The sequence below is a fragment of the Prinia subflava genome, chromosome 13 (genome assembly GCF_021018805.1).
Source record: "Prinia subflava isolate CZ2003 ecotype Zambia chromosome 13, Cam_Psub_1.2, whole genome shotgun sequence".
Lineage (NCBI taxonomy): Eukaryota > Metazoa > Chordata > Aves > Passeriformes > Cisticolidae > Prinia > Prinia subflava.
Genome location: NC_086259.1, coordinates 14,297,451 through 14,311,254, shown reverse-complemented (window position 1 = coordinate 14,311,254; position 13,804 = coordinate 14,297,451). Strand labels below are relative to the sequence as shown.

Genomic DNA, 13,804 nt, shown 5'->3' with positions numbered 1-13,804 from the left:
CTTTGTATTTTTTTATTGCTCCCTTCCCTCCCCAGGCCACCTCTTCTTATCCAACAGTCTGAAAACAGGAGGAAAAAGAAAGCAAGTTCACTGGAACACAAAAACTTCTCTCACCAGAGCTGGCTGGCAATGCCCAGGGTGGGACATGGGGCTGCCAGTGGCAGGGAATGGCCGTGCCAAAAGTGGGCACCTCATGTCGTGTGTGGCACTACCTGGAAGCCTCAAAAGAAATAAAGAACACAAGCTGGGAAGGGCTGGCCTCACGGGAAGGCCACAGCATCCCAGTCCTGCTACTGGCTCCCCTTGGGGTCCAACATGTGGGTTTTCACCTGTGAGGAGAAACACACGGCATGGCCATGCTGCAATGCACTCCAGCAGTAGGATTAAACTCAGCACCCTGCCCAGCACAGGGGTACTTGGGATCCCCCACCCACCTGGGGGATGCAGGTGTGGGAGCAGCACCTTTGATAAAATGTGTTTCAGCTCCAAGGTTTTTTTGTAGCCTTGGTGCTGGAGTGATGCACACCCAGGGGGTTGCTGCAGGGTACTTGGGGATGTTCTGGTTGTGCCAAACCAGGGTTTCAGCCCTTGCACACACCTAGAATGGCTTGGGGAACCCCAATGGAGCATTTTTTCTACTTCAGGCATCCCTCATCAAAAAGCAGGGGGGGGATTCTAGAGAAACAGCCTGGCATAGGATCTGACCTTGCTCTTACCGTCTCCTCTGTGTCTGTGCTCTCCTCCGCACTGCCGATGTTGTGCAGGTCGCTGTCCCCATCAACCCCCATCCCCTCCTTCCCCCGCAACTCCAGTGACCCCTCTCCCACTGGGGATAGTGTCTCTGTCCCTGGCTCTGCCCTCTTCTTCTTCTCACTCTCCTTGGACTCTGAAAAGGCAGAGACAGAAGAAATTTGGGATACCAGTGCAAACACCAGTTTTGTCCTTGCCTGTTTCCCTTGTGCCAAAAGGTCAGAGTCTTCCCTCCCAGCCCAGAGAAGAGAAAGGATGTGAGGAATCTGCCCAGCCAGCTCTGGATGTCCTGGGCACACAGGGGGGTTCTCCTTAAACCCAGCTCAGGGCTCAGGCTCATGTGTGCCCATGAGCTGCCTGGCACAGACACACAAGTGTTGGAGGGTCTGCAGTTGGTCCCCTCACCTGTGAAATGCTCTCTCCGCTGGTCTGTGTGGTCCAGGCTCTCCAGCAGACTGTCCACCTGTGCCTTGATCTGGCTCAGCTCCCCCTTGATGGAGTGCAGCTCTTCAGCTTGCACTGTTGGAAGAGGAGCCGTGAGGATCCCACCCAAAGCCAGGAAGACATGCCATCCTGGGCAGCCACCTCTGGAGCATCCCCCTCTCCAGAGCACTCCCCTTCTCTGGAGCATTCTCCTCTGAAAACATTCTCTCTGGCACATCCTCCCCTCTGGGCATTCCTGGGGAACAGGAATGGATCCAGGTAACAGCCAGCACACCAGTGCAGCCCAGGCTTTGTCTGCTGGAGCTGGGGACTCACAGCAGCAGGGTCAGTGTCAAGTGGGACCTCTGGGCTGCATTGCTGCTCTAATGTACCAAGACATAAGAGCTCAGCTTTCTCTTCCTCCCAGCTCTGTTGCACTTACACTTTGTCTGTCCTGTTGTGGAGCTGGTGCTGCTCCTCATCCCAGGCTGGGGACTCAGGCTGCTCTTGCTTCCTGCTCCCAAGTGAGTCCGCCTGGTCTTGACTGGGATGCGGTTAATGAGTGGGGGGATCTTCTGGTACTCATATACCCTGCAAGGCCACAGGAGCACAGTACGGTGAGCACGAGGTCAGAGGAGCAGCAGCAGCCCCTGCCAGCCAAGAGAGCATTTCCTGGGGTCCCTGTGCAGTAAAAGACACCTAGCCTGGGCACTGCCCTGCCCACATGCTGTCCCTGCCCCAGGCACCCCTGCCCAAGGCCCCCAGCCTGGGGAATACGCAGCTCCTCTAAGTGAAGGAAACACCACCAAGCCTTTGTCAAAGGGAAGGGGACAGATGCCCAGGGACACCCCATTTTTCCATGATCAGAGACAGTGGTGCACCAAACCCACACATGCTCAGCTCATCTCGCTCCTGGGATGCTGCGCTCACCGGTACGGGAAGTCATCCCTGCAGAGATCACAGTCCAGGTCACAGTTACTGCTGCAGGAGAGGAGAGAGCAGACAGTGTCACCCACAGACACGGAGCAGTCACTGCTGGGCAAGAACCCACCCAGCCTTCATCCCTGGTGAGAGGGAGGCATCCCGGAGGATCCCACACAAGCTGCAGAATGGTCCAGGAGGTGGCTCTGCCCTGGAAGAGCGCCATGGCCCCGCTCCGGCCCCGGGCCGCACCACCGCGGCGCGGCAGGGGACACCGCACCCCGAGCGGGGACAGCCCCGCTGCCTGTCCCTGCCCGCACCACTGCCGGCACCGCGGGGACCGGCCTCACCCTCCCCCGGGGATCGCCAGCCTCACCCTCATCTTCCCTGCGCTCGGTCCGGCTCCATCCTCCCGCCCCTTCCCTCCTGCCGGACCCCGCCCTCGGGCTCTCCATCCTCACCCTAATCCTCATCCTTCCAGCTGCATCCTCCCGCTCCACCTGATGAACCCTGCTCTCGGGATCTCCGTCCTCAGCCTCATGTTCCCTGGGCTCTTTCCAGCTCCATCCTCCTGCCTCACTCGCTGGATTCAGCCCTAGGGAACTCCAGCCTCACCTTATCCTCCCTGGGCTCCTTTCTACCTCTGTTCTTCTGCCACCTCCCACCTGCTGCACCCTGCCCTCCTGGCCACCAGCTCATTTCACGCCGAGTTTGCCCAGGGCTCCAAACCCAGCCCAGCAATGTGGATAGTGCATTCCCTCGGCTGAGACACTGCACAGCCAACAGGCCATGAAATGCCATGGCTGAAGACATCTTAATTCCCACCTCAGCCCAGCACTGAGTGGGCTGTTATGGAAGGAGGAGGACAGTGGCATGTCACCTCCAAGAGCACCCACTGACACCCACCAGTGCTGGGGGCACAGGTTTGCACCCAGCACACAGGATGTTGTGACTTGGAACCATCCTGGGGCTGGAAGAAGCAGCTCTTGGCTAACACTATCCCCCCAAGACAATCCCATGTGCTGAAGACGAGTTCAGCCAAGGCTGGCCTTGGCTCCTGCAACCTCAGAACCCACTCCAGAGATGAAACTGGAGGTTCCATCCAGTGCAGGCAGGATGTAGGCTGTGGCTAGGGAGAGTATGGTGGGCTTAGGGGAGGAAAAAGAGACAAACTGCTCTTCCCAAGGGAGAGAGGGCCTTTATTAATGACTGGGCAGATGATGAATGACCAGGTGATGGTGAGAGACCCACCAGGCTGGGGCATTCTCACCCAAGTGCGATGGCTCAGAGCTGAGCCCAGTCCTCACCCTGAGCTGTGCCAAGGTCTGCACCTGCCAAGAGCCCCCTTGGCCCCTCGTCACACTGAGACCACAGTCCAGACACAGCCCAGCTGCAAATTTTGGAGGAGGATGCTTTTGTACCTGGCTGTTGGAAAGGACATCTCCTGCCCAGGGTGTTACAGGGTGACAGTGATAGACACAGGTGAGGGGCAGAAGATGCTGTTTCAGGGATGCTGATGTACAGCACACCCCTTCTTGCCAGGTCCCAGTGCCATGGGTCCCCTCAGCCCCTCATTCCCTCCGCAACTGAGCTGTGCAGAGATCCTCCTGAGCCATGGTCCGGGCTTGGCACAGCACCAGGATCCTCCCGAGCCACAGGTTCAGCACAGCAGCCAGCGCTGGCCAGTTCCCAGGGCTACCAGCTCAGGGGTCCCTCTGCCACAGGGCGATGTGTTCCTGGGCTGCAATGACATATGTAATCAGTGCCTTCCACCCCAGGAGAGACACAGGTCTGGGCAGGGCTGGCAACAAGGGACAGACACAGCAGAGCTGGGGATTGGCACCTCCAGAGCCCAGCACACCCAGCTGCTCACTCACCGAACTGGCAGATGTACCGGTTTCGGGTCTTGCAGCGCTGGTCATTCCAGTTGAAGGCAGCTGATGCTTGCATCTCCACACAGTTCCCAAACCTGCGTCCCACCAGGATGGTGGTGAAGCCAGTCAGAAGTGACACCATGCAGAGTTCGGTGTCCTCTAGATCCACTTACCCCTGGTTGTCTGGCTGCCCGAAAGCGAAGCTGGTGAACGAGGATGGCTCACCCACATCCCAGCGGAAGGAAGCCTTGGATGTCTTGTAGGTGAGACCTGAGGGAGCAGGAGGTGAGTTGGCATGTCTGCCAGCACCCGGGCACCCTGTACCCTGGCTACTGCTGTCTCTCACCGATCCAGAAGTTTCCAGTCTCAAAATCAGTGTCTGTCACCCTGTTACCCATCTCCAAGCGGCTGAGGTAGAACGACAGGATGTCCTGAACCTTCTGGTTTCTTATCTGGGCCAGCATGGCTCCTTTCTCCTGTGGGGAAGAGAATGAGTCTGTCCCACCTGCATGGCCCAGCACCACTCCAGGCAGAGGAGAGATGCCCGAGGGGGGCTGCAAGCATGGGTGGCACTTTTCAGCTGCACAGAGATGCTTGGAGCACCCCAGGAGTTCACCTGGCATTTAATTTTGGCTCCATAGTAGGTGTCGGCTTCAGGGGACACCATGAAGCAGTCGCTGTCTATCCGCACATCACAGGCATGGAAGGGGAAATGGATCTTTGCTGGGGACACAGGCAGGAGCAGGTGGGTCCTTGTGCCAGCAGAGATGGGCCCACAGAGGAACATATTCCCCTCTTTGGGATCCCCCGCCTGTGGATCCCTGATGCCACCCCACAGCACGCAGGTGGGCGCAGACTCACTGCCACACTCAGCTCCACCGTAGCCCGCGTCGCAGAGGCAGGAGCACTCCTCCTTCCGGAACCTTCCGTGGAGGCACTGCCCGCTGCACCTCACTGTGGGCACCGCACTGCATCAGCTCTCAGGGGGCTCTGCAGCCCGTGCCCCCCCCGTGCTGTGCTGCCCACACTGCACCAGCTGTGCCCATGCATGCCCTGCAGCCACCCTGCACACACACGCCCTGCAGCAGCCATGCACCAGCCTCTGCAGGCTGCACGGTGCCCTCTCACCTTGGCAGTACCTGCCCGTGTAGCCGGGGGGACAGCTGCACTGGCAGCTGCTCATGTCGAGGCGCCCACTGTTTCTGCAGCTCATGCGACAGGGGTTCCTGGGCACCTCTGGAAACACCAGAGTGACAGTCAGGGCATCAGGGGCAGAGGCAGCATCACCAGGGTCATGCAGAGGCCATGGTGACAGGGGGGACTCACCGCAGAGCCCGCCGCTGTGGTCCCAGGACTTGAAGCAGCCAGAGAGGCCAGCGGTGCAGAGGGAGCACCAGGGTCCCTGCTTGTAGGGCAGGATGGGCGTCCCGGCCACCTCCCAGTTGCCCCTGGCCCCACAGGCAGCTGGAGGAAGATGCCCCACCCACCCGGGCAAGCCACACCCCTTTCTGGGCAAACCACACCCCTTTTTGGGCACACCCACACCCGATATTCCAAAGCCACACCCATTTCTAAATCACCGCCCCGCCTTCGTTCCCCAGCCCCACCCACTTCCAGCACTCAGCCCCGCCCACTTCAACACACAACCCCTCCCAGAACATCTGAACCCTCCCGCTTCTAAAGCACAGCCCTATTTGCATTCCCAAGCCACACCCACATCCCCAGCCCCGCCCACTTCGGTGCACAGCCCCACCCACCACCGGGACAAGCTCCGCCCCCTCCCCTGCCGCACATCCCATAGGTCAACCCAGGCCCTACCTGTTTGAGACCCCACCCACATAGCTAAGCCCCGCCCGTTTGCACCACGCCCCGCCCCTCGCAGCCGCACCCACCACGCCCCGGCCCCACCCTGCAGCCCCTTACCCCGGCGAGTAGGCGCAGGCGAAGGCCTCGCTGGGGCCCTGGGGGCCTGGGCAGTGGTGCCGGCCGCAGCCCAGCTGCCCCGCTGTGGCCCACACCAGCTGTGGGAGAGCTTTTGTCACTGGGGTCTGGACCCCAGGAGCCCCCCGCTGCCCCTCATGCCCACCTGGGTGTAATGGCTGCAGGTGGCGTTGCGGGCGCAGCGCCCCGTCCTGTAGTCGTAGCGTTGTCTCTCAGCAAACCAGAGCTCCAGCACGGCCCCGAAGCCTCCGGCGCCCGCCGGCAGCAGGACCTCGCTCCAGCCCAGCTGTGGGGATGGTGGTGGGACCGGACCCTCCAGGCAGCTGGCTGCCCGTGCCCCCGCCTGCCGCCCCAGCTCCTCGCTCCACTCCTGCAGGGATGAGCATGAGCCACCCAGGGAACAGCCCAAGGGGTGTGGGGACCACCAAGATGGGCAGTCCAGGAGGTGACTGGGGGACATCAGAAGGTTGACAATGGATGATGCTGCAAGGGAGCCCTAGGGACCTGTCCTGCCCCTGGGGGGTGATGGAGGGATATTGAGGGCCACCACAGGATGTGGGAGTCACCCCTAGGGACCAGCCCTGCCTTTGGTGTGTTCAGATATGAGGTGGCTGGGGAGTATCAAGGGCCATCATAGAATGTGGGACCCCACAAAGGACTACAAAGAACCAGCCCTGCTGAGTCCTTGGTGTGTGCAGGCATGGGGTGATTAGGAGGCATCAGAGGGGCGTGGGGGACCCCAAAAAGCACCTCAAGGGGCCAGCCCTGCTTTTGGTGTGCCCTGGATGTGGCAGTGCTGGTGGCATGCTCTTCCCCAGGGGCCCCACACCAGCCAGCTCTTCTGCTTCATTAGTGTGTTAGCAAACTACTGTGTGTCACCTCCCTGGGCACGCGGTGGAAGGTGGATGTGACATCGAAGGTGGGAGACACAGGACCTGTAAGGGGGCTCACCAGCTTCTGCATGTTGGCAGCAGGGGGCTGCACTTTGCTCCTCAGCTTGTTGTGCAGTGAGAGCACCAGGAAGGTCTCCTTCGTGCTGAGAGCTGGGGGGGGAAAGCAGGGGATAGGGATGGGGCCAAGGGGGCTGAGGGATACAAGTGCCCTCCCCATATCCCTGGCTATGGCCGAATCCTTCAAGGGGCCGTGGGAATTCCCCCTGAAGGGTCTGACTGCAGCCGGAGATACCGGGAAGGCACCCGGGTCTCCATGGAGACTTGAGGGGAGAGAAGAAAGAGCTTTTGGGCTGGGAGCACAAAAGGGGCAAGGGGCCGAGGGGGGGAGGGGGGGGCAGCCCACTGGGCCCCCGTCTCGCACGGGTGGGCTGAGACTGCCAGGAATGTACCCTCTCTGCCCCCCTGCCTCTCTCCTGCCAGGACCCAGACCCCGCTGGGAAAGACCCATCATTAGCCCTCATCACCAGCCGCAGGACCCCCAGCCCAATTCTATCACTAGCTCCATCCCATTACCAGCCCCAGAGCCCCCTGGTTCTATTGCAACACCAGCCCCAGAGCCCCCCAGCTCCATCCCAACTCCAGGCCCCTTCTCCCAGCCCCATTCCATCCTCAGCCCCCTATCACTCACCAAGCTCCCGGTTGCCACCCCTGGGTGTCCATCACCCATCCAGTCCCCCACACATCTCATTCGGCCCAAGGGGACGGTGCTCAGGGTGCACTCACCCCCCAGCCCAGCTGCCTCCCAGCCCTGCTGCCGGACAGGCAGCCCCTTTACCAGTTACCTCCTGGAGCCAGCGGGGACAGCTTTTCTGGAGCATCCGACCTCGTCTCACCCACCCTCCACACCAGGAGGATGCAAACCAGCAGGACCAAGAGCTTCATGTAGGTCCCGGGATGGGGGAGCAGACCCCCAGGCTCCGGAGGGAGGACTGGGGAGAGCCGAGCCGCCCGCAGCAGCCCTGCCTTTGGGGCGAGCTCAGCCGCTCGCTCCTGCGTGCGTGTGTGTGTCTGGCTGCAGGATTTGATCCTATTCAGGACTCCAGACAGGCACCGCTGGGCAGCGGGAACAAAAGCTTGACGGGTGAGTAATAGCTCTGTCAAAACAGTTGCTCGCTGGAGCGAATGTGGCAGACAACTCCCGGGGCCCCGGGCTGCAGCCCCGCCGGGATGTCCCGCAGCGGGGTCAGCCCTCCGTGCTCTGCCCCAGCCCCGCTGCCGAGCCGGGCTCGGGGTGTGAGCGCAGCAGGAGCAGGGGTCGCAAGCGGCACCCACTTTGGGACAGCGGGAGACTGGAAGCCGAGGGCCTGGGGCGGCGAGGGGGCCCCTGCTGCCAGCCTTCCTCCTGCCCCATGAATTAAACATGCCGCGGAGGTAACACACACCGCTGCAGGCACGAAGCCAAATACCCGCTCCGGAGAGCTGGGCAGTGTGGTTACAGGGTGGGAGGGTGTGAGAGCCGGGGGGCCGGCTGCGGGAGAGATGCTGGGCCCAGGGGGGACGTGGCGGGCACCCGGGGTTAAGCAGGACTCCCACAGCCCAGGCTGCTCAGGGAGCTCAACAGCACCATGAGAGCTCTGTTTCAGCACAGGGCTCCAGGAACCCATGCCAGGTGCTCCCCTGGCACAGGGCAGAGATGTGGCTTCAGACATCCCTGCTCAGGAATTCTGAAATGCCACAGGAGGGACTGGGAGCATCCTACACACCAGCTGTCAGGGTTGAGCTGGGTGTCAGCATAAACCCAGCTCTAAATGCTTCAGTTCCCTCAGCCTGAGTCTAAACCTGACCCTGGCCTGAACCCTGGCACTAATGCTAATGCCAACCCCAATTCTCATGCAAACCCTCCTGCTAATATGGATCTGAACCCTTGGCACTGATCTTAACACTAACATTAATCCTAACAAAAACCCTAGCTTTAACCCTAACAATTACTTTAATGCTAATCAAAACACTAAACTTAATGCTAACTCCAAACCTAACACTAATGTTAGCCTCAACCCCAACCCTAACCTCAACCCTAACCCTAACCCTAATCCTAACCTCATCCCTAGCCCTAATGCTGACTCTAACATTAACCCTGACCCTTATGTTAATGCAGACCATAACACCAGCTGCACCAGGCTGCAGCAGCACCCTGGGGCTCCCCTCTGAACTCCAGCCAGGGCTGAGCTCACCCCAGCAAAGCTATGCCGAGTCCAGTGAGTCCACAGCATTATTGGGCTACCCTTCTCAATAGCCCCAGCCCCAGCAGTGAGCAGAACCCCTGCACAGACCCTAAAGTCATCTTTTCTCCTAGGAGAATTTCCCAGGCTTAGCTAGTGCACGGGATTAGCCTCATCCTGCATCACTGCGTGCTGGGGAGCCTCACAGGACTGGCCGTGTGTTGATCCCAGCACCGCTGGTACCACCGTAAGTGCCGTGACAGCCACCGCCTGGCCCCGATATCTGCTGGCCCTGGGACATGAAAGGCCCCAAAGCCTCTGATGTGCAGAGAGGGAAAGGAACGGAAGGGAAGGGAGAGGCTAGAGCCAGTGCCAAGGGGAAACTTTCCTACTGCTCGGCCTCAGGCAGGGGAAAAACCAACAAACACATGGGCACGGGCTGCGGATAAATCCCAGCGAGTGCAGGAACGCGGCTGCGAGCAGAAACGGACCGTCAGCGTCTTGCCCCTGTAGTCAGCCCGGCGTGATGCTCCTCATCCCACTGCCAGCCTGGCTGGCCCTGGGCATCCTGCAGCTGCCCCTTGGCAGCTCCCAGGTAAGGACCCACATTCCCTTCCCTCCAGCCCCACAGCAGACCTCTCTCTATGGGCTGCTCAGCACCCACCTCTCACACCTCAGCACCCCAACTCCAGCCCAGAGTGGGGGGTATGGCACAGCCACAGCACCTGTGGAGCTGCCAGGGACAGGGGGAGGGTCATGGGGCTTTTCCCCACAGCAGTGAAATCATGTTAAATGCACTCAGGGCATGCAGCTTCCCCACAGCATCTAAGTGCCAAAGCAGGACCGGGAGGTGGGGGTTGAGGCTGGAGCAGACACAAAGCCAGGGTCAGACCCCAGCCAGGATGGGAAGGGGATCTGTCCATGGCAGGACATCCAAACCAACCCCAAAGATGCTGCCTGCTTGGAAGGGTCCTTCCAGACTGTGGCAGGGGAATCCAGTGGGTGATTGGGGTGTCCTCATGATCCCCCAGGAATGCCTGAACTGGCAGCAGGCGCTCAGCGTGGTGCGGCAGATGCAGAAGCTGCTGGTGGCACAGGAGGCTGCCCACCTGCAGGGCACACGTGGGCTCCGGCACCAGCTTTCCATCCTCCAGAGCCGCCTCCAGAGACCGGCCACCAAACACAACGGTAATCCTGGCTGGTCACCACCATGGGTGACATCCCTGTGGGGCCAGCTCTGATCCCTGGACCCACACAAGCCTGGACAAGGGACCCTTAGCTCCCTGTCAGGCTGGGGTTGGCTCCAGGCTGGCAATGTCCATCCCCACTCATGTCTGTCTGTCCACAGAGGTCTGTCCACAGCTGGCAGTGCCCCTGCATGGACGGATGCTGGGCCGGAGCCTGCGGGTGGGCCACGAGGTTCACTTCGTCTGCGACGCCGGCTTCCGGCTGGTGGGCTCGGAGACACGCGCCTGCCGCCACAACCGCACGTGGAGCGGCACCCAGCCCTTCTGCAGAAGTGAAGTGGAGCAGGGTTGGGGTGCCATGGGCTCTGCCCTTCTGACAGGCTCCTCTGTCACCCTGAGCTGCGGGGTTCCATTGCTCTGCCCAGAGGCTGCAGCAGTGGGCAGCAGGCTTGGGCAAGGATGCACTTCCCCAGCTGATGCTCATGAACTCCTTCTCCCTAGGTATTGATGACTGCTCCAGTAACCCGTGTGCCAACAGCGGGACCTGCGTGGATGGCAACCAGAGCTACACGTGCCTCTGCCCCCCAGGCTGGTCAGGCCCCAGCTGCCAGAGCCCCATCTACTCCTGTAGGTGCCTGGGTTTGGGCTGCGGAGGATGGGGATTCTCATGGGGACAGTACCTGGCCATGCTGCACCTGTCTCCCCCTTCCCTGGCAGTCCCCTGGAACCTTGGCCCCCACCATCTCCCCTTGCCCCAGCATGTGACCCCTGCTGTCCCCTGCAGACTGGGTGACACTGAGCAACACCTCCTTCAGCCGCCAGCCCCGCTGTGCTGAGGGCCGCTCGGGCTCCCGGCGCTGCAGCTGTGACACCGGCTTCCAGCTGCAGCCTGGTGGCGTGTGCCAAGGTAAAAGGAGGGTGAAGATGATGGAGGGAGGGAGGGAGGGAGGGAGGGAACCAAGGCTTGGTGGGAATGGGACCTCTGGCCATTCCCCACTTTGTCCACCCTAGATGTGGACGAATGCCAGCTCTACCAGTCCAGCCCCCAGACGCAGATTTGCCTCCATGACTGCCTCAACCTCCCTGGCTCCTATCGCTGCCTCTGTCCCCCTGGGTATCTGCTCCATGCTGACCGCAACGCCTGTGAGGGTAGGAACCCAGGGTGCAGGGCAGGGAGCCTCCCATAGGAAGAGAGGTGCGGTGGGGACAGCCCCACTCACCCTGTGTCACCACCACAGACGTGAATGAGTGTGCTGGGAAGCAGCACAACTGCAGCCAGGGTGACCTCTGCATCAACACCTTCGGGGGCCACCGCTGTGTGCGCCCCAAGTGCCCCCCACCGCGCCACAACACCAGCTATGTCAAGACCTCTGCCTTGTGAGTACCTTACTGTGCATGACCCAGGCTGCGTCGTGCCCTGTCACAGGGTGATGGGTGCTATTGTGTGCTGGGGGCTGTATTGTGTCACCCAGGGGCAGCAGGGAGAGTGTCAGCCAGCACAGTAGCAAATTCCTGCATGGAGTGCTCAGGTGTGCTTGGCATGCTCCCTGAGGGCCTTGAGATGCTGGGGGTGCAGGTGGGAGCACCCCAATACATGGTGGCTTTGTCCAGGATCCTGGCCCCTCTCAGAGCCCCAGCCTGGGGGGAATGATGTTGATTTTCCTCTGCTGCACATCCATGAGGTGCCATCAGCTGCCTTCCAGCAGTCCCAGCCATCCCACTCATGAGATTGAACTGCTTTGTGCCACTCAGACAGAGGAGCATCCCTGATCCTGACAGATTCCTCTCCAGGAGGCACATCTGGCTTCATCCCTGGCCTTCAGCTGGGCCTGAGGCACCCACCCAGCCCCAGCCTCAGAGTGTCACCCAGAGCTGTGTCCCTGCAAGCCATGGCATTTGCCTGGCAGACACAGGGCTGAGGCAGAGATGTGATGATGGGCACGCTTGGATGTGGCTGTCTTGGGCTGGCTTGCGCTGCCACAGGACTGAGAGCAAGGCTGGAGCTGCTTCCTGAGGCATGGGCTGGGCTTATGTGCAAGGATGAGGGCAGCTCCCTGGGAGCAAAACCACAGCACTGAGCATGGCATCTTTCTCTCCTGGCAGCCAGTGCGAGAGGAACCCCTGCCCCATGGACAGCCGAGCCTGCCACCTGGCTGCCAGCTCCATCTCCTTCCACTACCTGCCGCTCCAGGCCAACCGCACTGTGCCCCGCGTCCTCTTCAAGATGTCCACCACCCGCTTCGTGGGTGACAGCCTGCGCTTCGCCATCACGGGTGGCCGGGGCCAGGGCGTCTTCGCCGTGCGCCGCTCCGACCGGCAGACGGGAGAGCTGCTGCTCACCAGCCCCGTGGCAGGGCCAGCCACGCTGGAGGTGGAGCTGGAGATGAGCGAGTTCTCCCAAAAAATCCTCCTGGGCAAGCACATCTTCAAGGTCACAGTCTTTGTGTCCCCGTATGTGTTTTGATTCCCTTTGGAGGCAAGTGTGGGGCTGTGCCAGGGCCTCTCCTGGGGAGCAATGGAGCAGGTTCAGCTCAGTTTTTGTCCCATTGGAGATATTTCTCTCCCATAATGCTTTCTCATAGCCACCACAGCAGGAACCGTGTCCCTACAGGAAAAGCCCCTTGGCTAATGGGAGGACCAGCCTGGAGATGCCTGCCTCTGCCAGCCCCCTTCCTCTCTGCCCACATGGCACATGGAGGGGAAAGACAGAGTGAGCCAACAGCAACTGGCATGCAAATTCAGCTTCTTGTATCTTGTAATCTCTAATAAAAGAAAAGTGGCTGTAGGAAGGGTATTCTCCTTGCTCTATATTTTGTCCTCCTGGGGCAAGGCTCCTGGGGACAGCTGGTGGCTGTGCTAATGGCAGGGTCACCTTGCAGAGCTTGGGGTGCCAATGGAGCTACCAAGCCCATCCAGGGTCATGCAGTGTCCATGTCCCTTCCAGCACTGCTGTTCCTGGGGCCACGCTGAGGAGTCCCCCAGCATAAAAATAGGAGACGGGCTGAGCAGAAAATCACAGAATGGTTTGGGTTGGAAGGGATCATCTTGTGCCTACTCCACTGCCATGGGCAGGCACAGCTTCTAACACTGCCCTGAACACCCTGCACAGCCAAGGCTGTCCTCAGCTGCCTTGGCAGTGCCTGGAAAGCACAGCAAGGCTCCCTGGCGCTGGTGAGCAGAGGATCGTGACAGGAGCTGTGCTTCCTTGTGTCCAGGACACTTCCCTCTGCAACAACTCTGACAGGAGCCGAGCACATGGCTAGTCAAAACTGGAGCTCCTGCACCCATCTCGAGGGTGGGCTGTGAGAACAAGCGAGGTGCAGCGCCCCACACTCCCTGGGTACCCCCTGGCACGCCCAGCATGGCCAGACCTCTGTGCAGGGACAGCAGCTGGGGGTTGAAAAGGTGACGAGGGCCTTTGGGGACAGCAAGCGAAGGCCACGCCGCCTCCGGGACGCCCTTCACCCCGCACACAGAGCCCTTCTTAGGTGAGCGTCCGGCCAGGGCTCCGCACAAAGCAGCCGCTGTGCACAGACCGCGGCGGCCCATAAAGAGCTCCTTATTCCCCTTATTCCACCGGGGCTGGGCTGCACTCG

The 13,804-nt window shown here is 60.7% G+C and overlaps 3 protein-coding genes across 3 annotated transcripts; 1 reads left to right on the top strand and 2 right to left on the bottom strand.

The window, feature by feature from the left end:
• Positions 1-290: 290 nt before the first annotated feature.
• Positions 291-2,320, bottom strand: LOC134557810 (RNA-binding Raly-like protein). Its single transcript, XM_063411076.1, has 6 exons — positions 2,271-2,320; positions 2,104-2,154; positions 1,616-1,764; positions 1,156-1,269; positions 717-886; positions 291-329 (listed from the first exon to the last, which is right to left on the bottom strand). The coding sequence occupies exons 1-6, from the start codon at positions 2,318-2,320 to the stop codon at positions 291-293; spliced, it is 573 nt and encodes a 190-aa protein (XP_063267146.1).
• A 983-nt stretch (positions 2,321-3,303) lies between these two features.
• On the bottom strand, positions 3,304-8,318 carry LOC134557448 (C-type lectin domain family 18 member C-like). The gene is made up of 11 exons (XM_063410481.1): positions 7,645-8,318; positions 6,861-6,952; positions 6,055-6,279; positions 5,892-5,989; positions 5,295-5,416; positions 5,097-5,204; positions 4,585-4,922; positions 4,315-4,444; positions 4,142-4,238; positions 3,972-4,063; positions 3,304-3,835 (listed from the first exon to the last, which is right to left on the bottom strand). Exons 1-11 carry the CDS (start codon positions 8,222-8,224, stop codon positions 3,798-3,800), a joined length of 1,920 nt encoding a protein of 639 aa, XP_063266551.1. The 5' UTR covers positions 8,225-8,318; the 3' UTR covers positions 3,304-3,797.
• Positions 8,319-8,820: 502 nt separating this feature from the next.
• Positions 8,821-12,932, top strand: LOC134557445 (fibulin-7-like). Its single transcript, XM_063410478.1, has 8 exons — positions 8,821-9,616; positions 10,053-10,209; positions 10,370-10,540; positions 10,710-10,835; positions 10,993-11,115; positions 11,220-11,357; positions 11,447-11,585; positions 12,312-12,932. The coding sequence occupies exons 1-8, from the start codon at positions 9,548-9,550 to the stop codon at positions 12,670-12,672; spliced, it is 1,284 nt and encodes a 427-aa protein (XP_063266548.1). The 5' UTR covers positions 8,821-9,547; the 3' UTR covers positions 12,673-12,932.
• Positions 12,933-13,804: the final 872 nt, after the last annotated feature.

What these genes read in the sequence shown, in the direction of transcription:
- LOC134557448 (XM_063410481.1), bottom strand. Translation starts at nt 8,224, where the DNA reads ATGTTTAATTCATGGGGCAGGAGGAAGGCTGGCAGCAGGGGCCCCCTC. An exon ending in CCACAGCGGCGGGCTCTGCG is followed by an intron (nt 5,205 to 5,294) that starts GTGAGTCCCCCC and finishes TGGTGTTTCCAG; the next exon opens with AGGTGCCCAGGAACCCCTGT. An exon ending in GGGCAGCCAGACAACCAGGG is followed by an intron (nt 4,064 to 4,141) that starts GTAAGTGGATCT and finishes GGTGGGACGCAG; the next exon opens with GTTTGGGAACTGTGTGGAGA.
- LOC134557445 (XM_063410478.1), top strand. Translation starts at nt 9,548, where the DNA reads ATGCTCCTCATCCCACTGCCAGCCTGGCTGGCCCTGGGCATCCTGCAG. An exon ending in TGCCCCTTGGCAGCTCCCAG is followed by an intron (nt 9,617 to 10,052) that starts GTAAGGACCCAC and finishes ATGATCCCCCAG; the next exon opens with GAATGCCTGAACTGGCAGCA. An exon ending in CCAGAGCCCCATCTACTCCT is followed by an intron (nt 10,836 to 10,992) that starts GTAGGTGCCTGG and finishes TGTCCCCTGCAG; the next exon opens with ACTGGGTGACACTGAGCAAC.
- LOC134557810 (XM_063411076.1), bottom strand. Translation starts at nt 2,320, where the DNA reads ATGGCGCTCTTCCAGGGCAGAGCCACCTCCTGGACCATTCTGCAGCTT. An exon ending in TGGACCATTCTGCAGCTTGT is followed by an intron (nt 2,155 to 2,270) that starts GTGGGATCCTCC and finishes CCTCTCCTGCAG; the next exon opens with CAGTAACTGTGACCTGGACT. An exon ending in CACAACAGGACAGACAAAGT is followed by an intron (nt 1,270 to 1,615) that starts GTAAGTGCAACA and finishes CTCTTCCAACAG; the next exon opens with TGCAAGCTGAAGAGCTGCAC.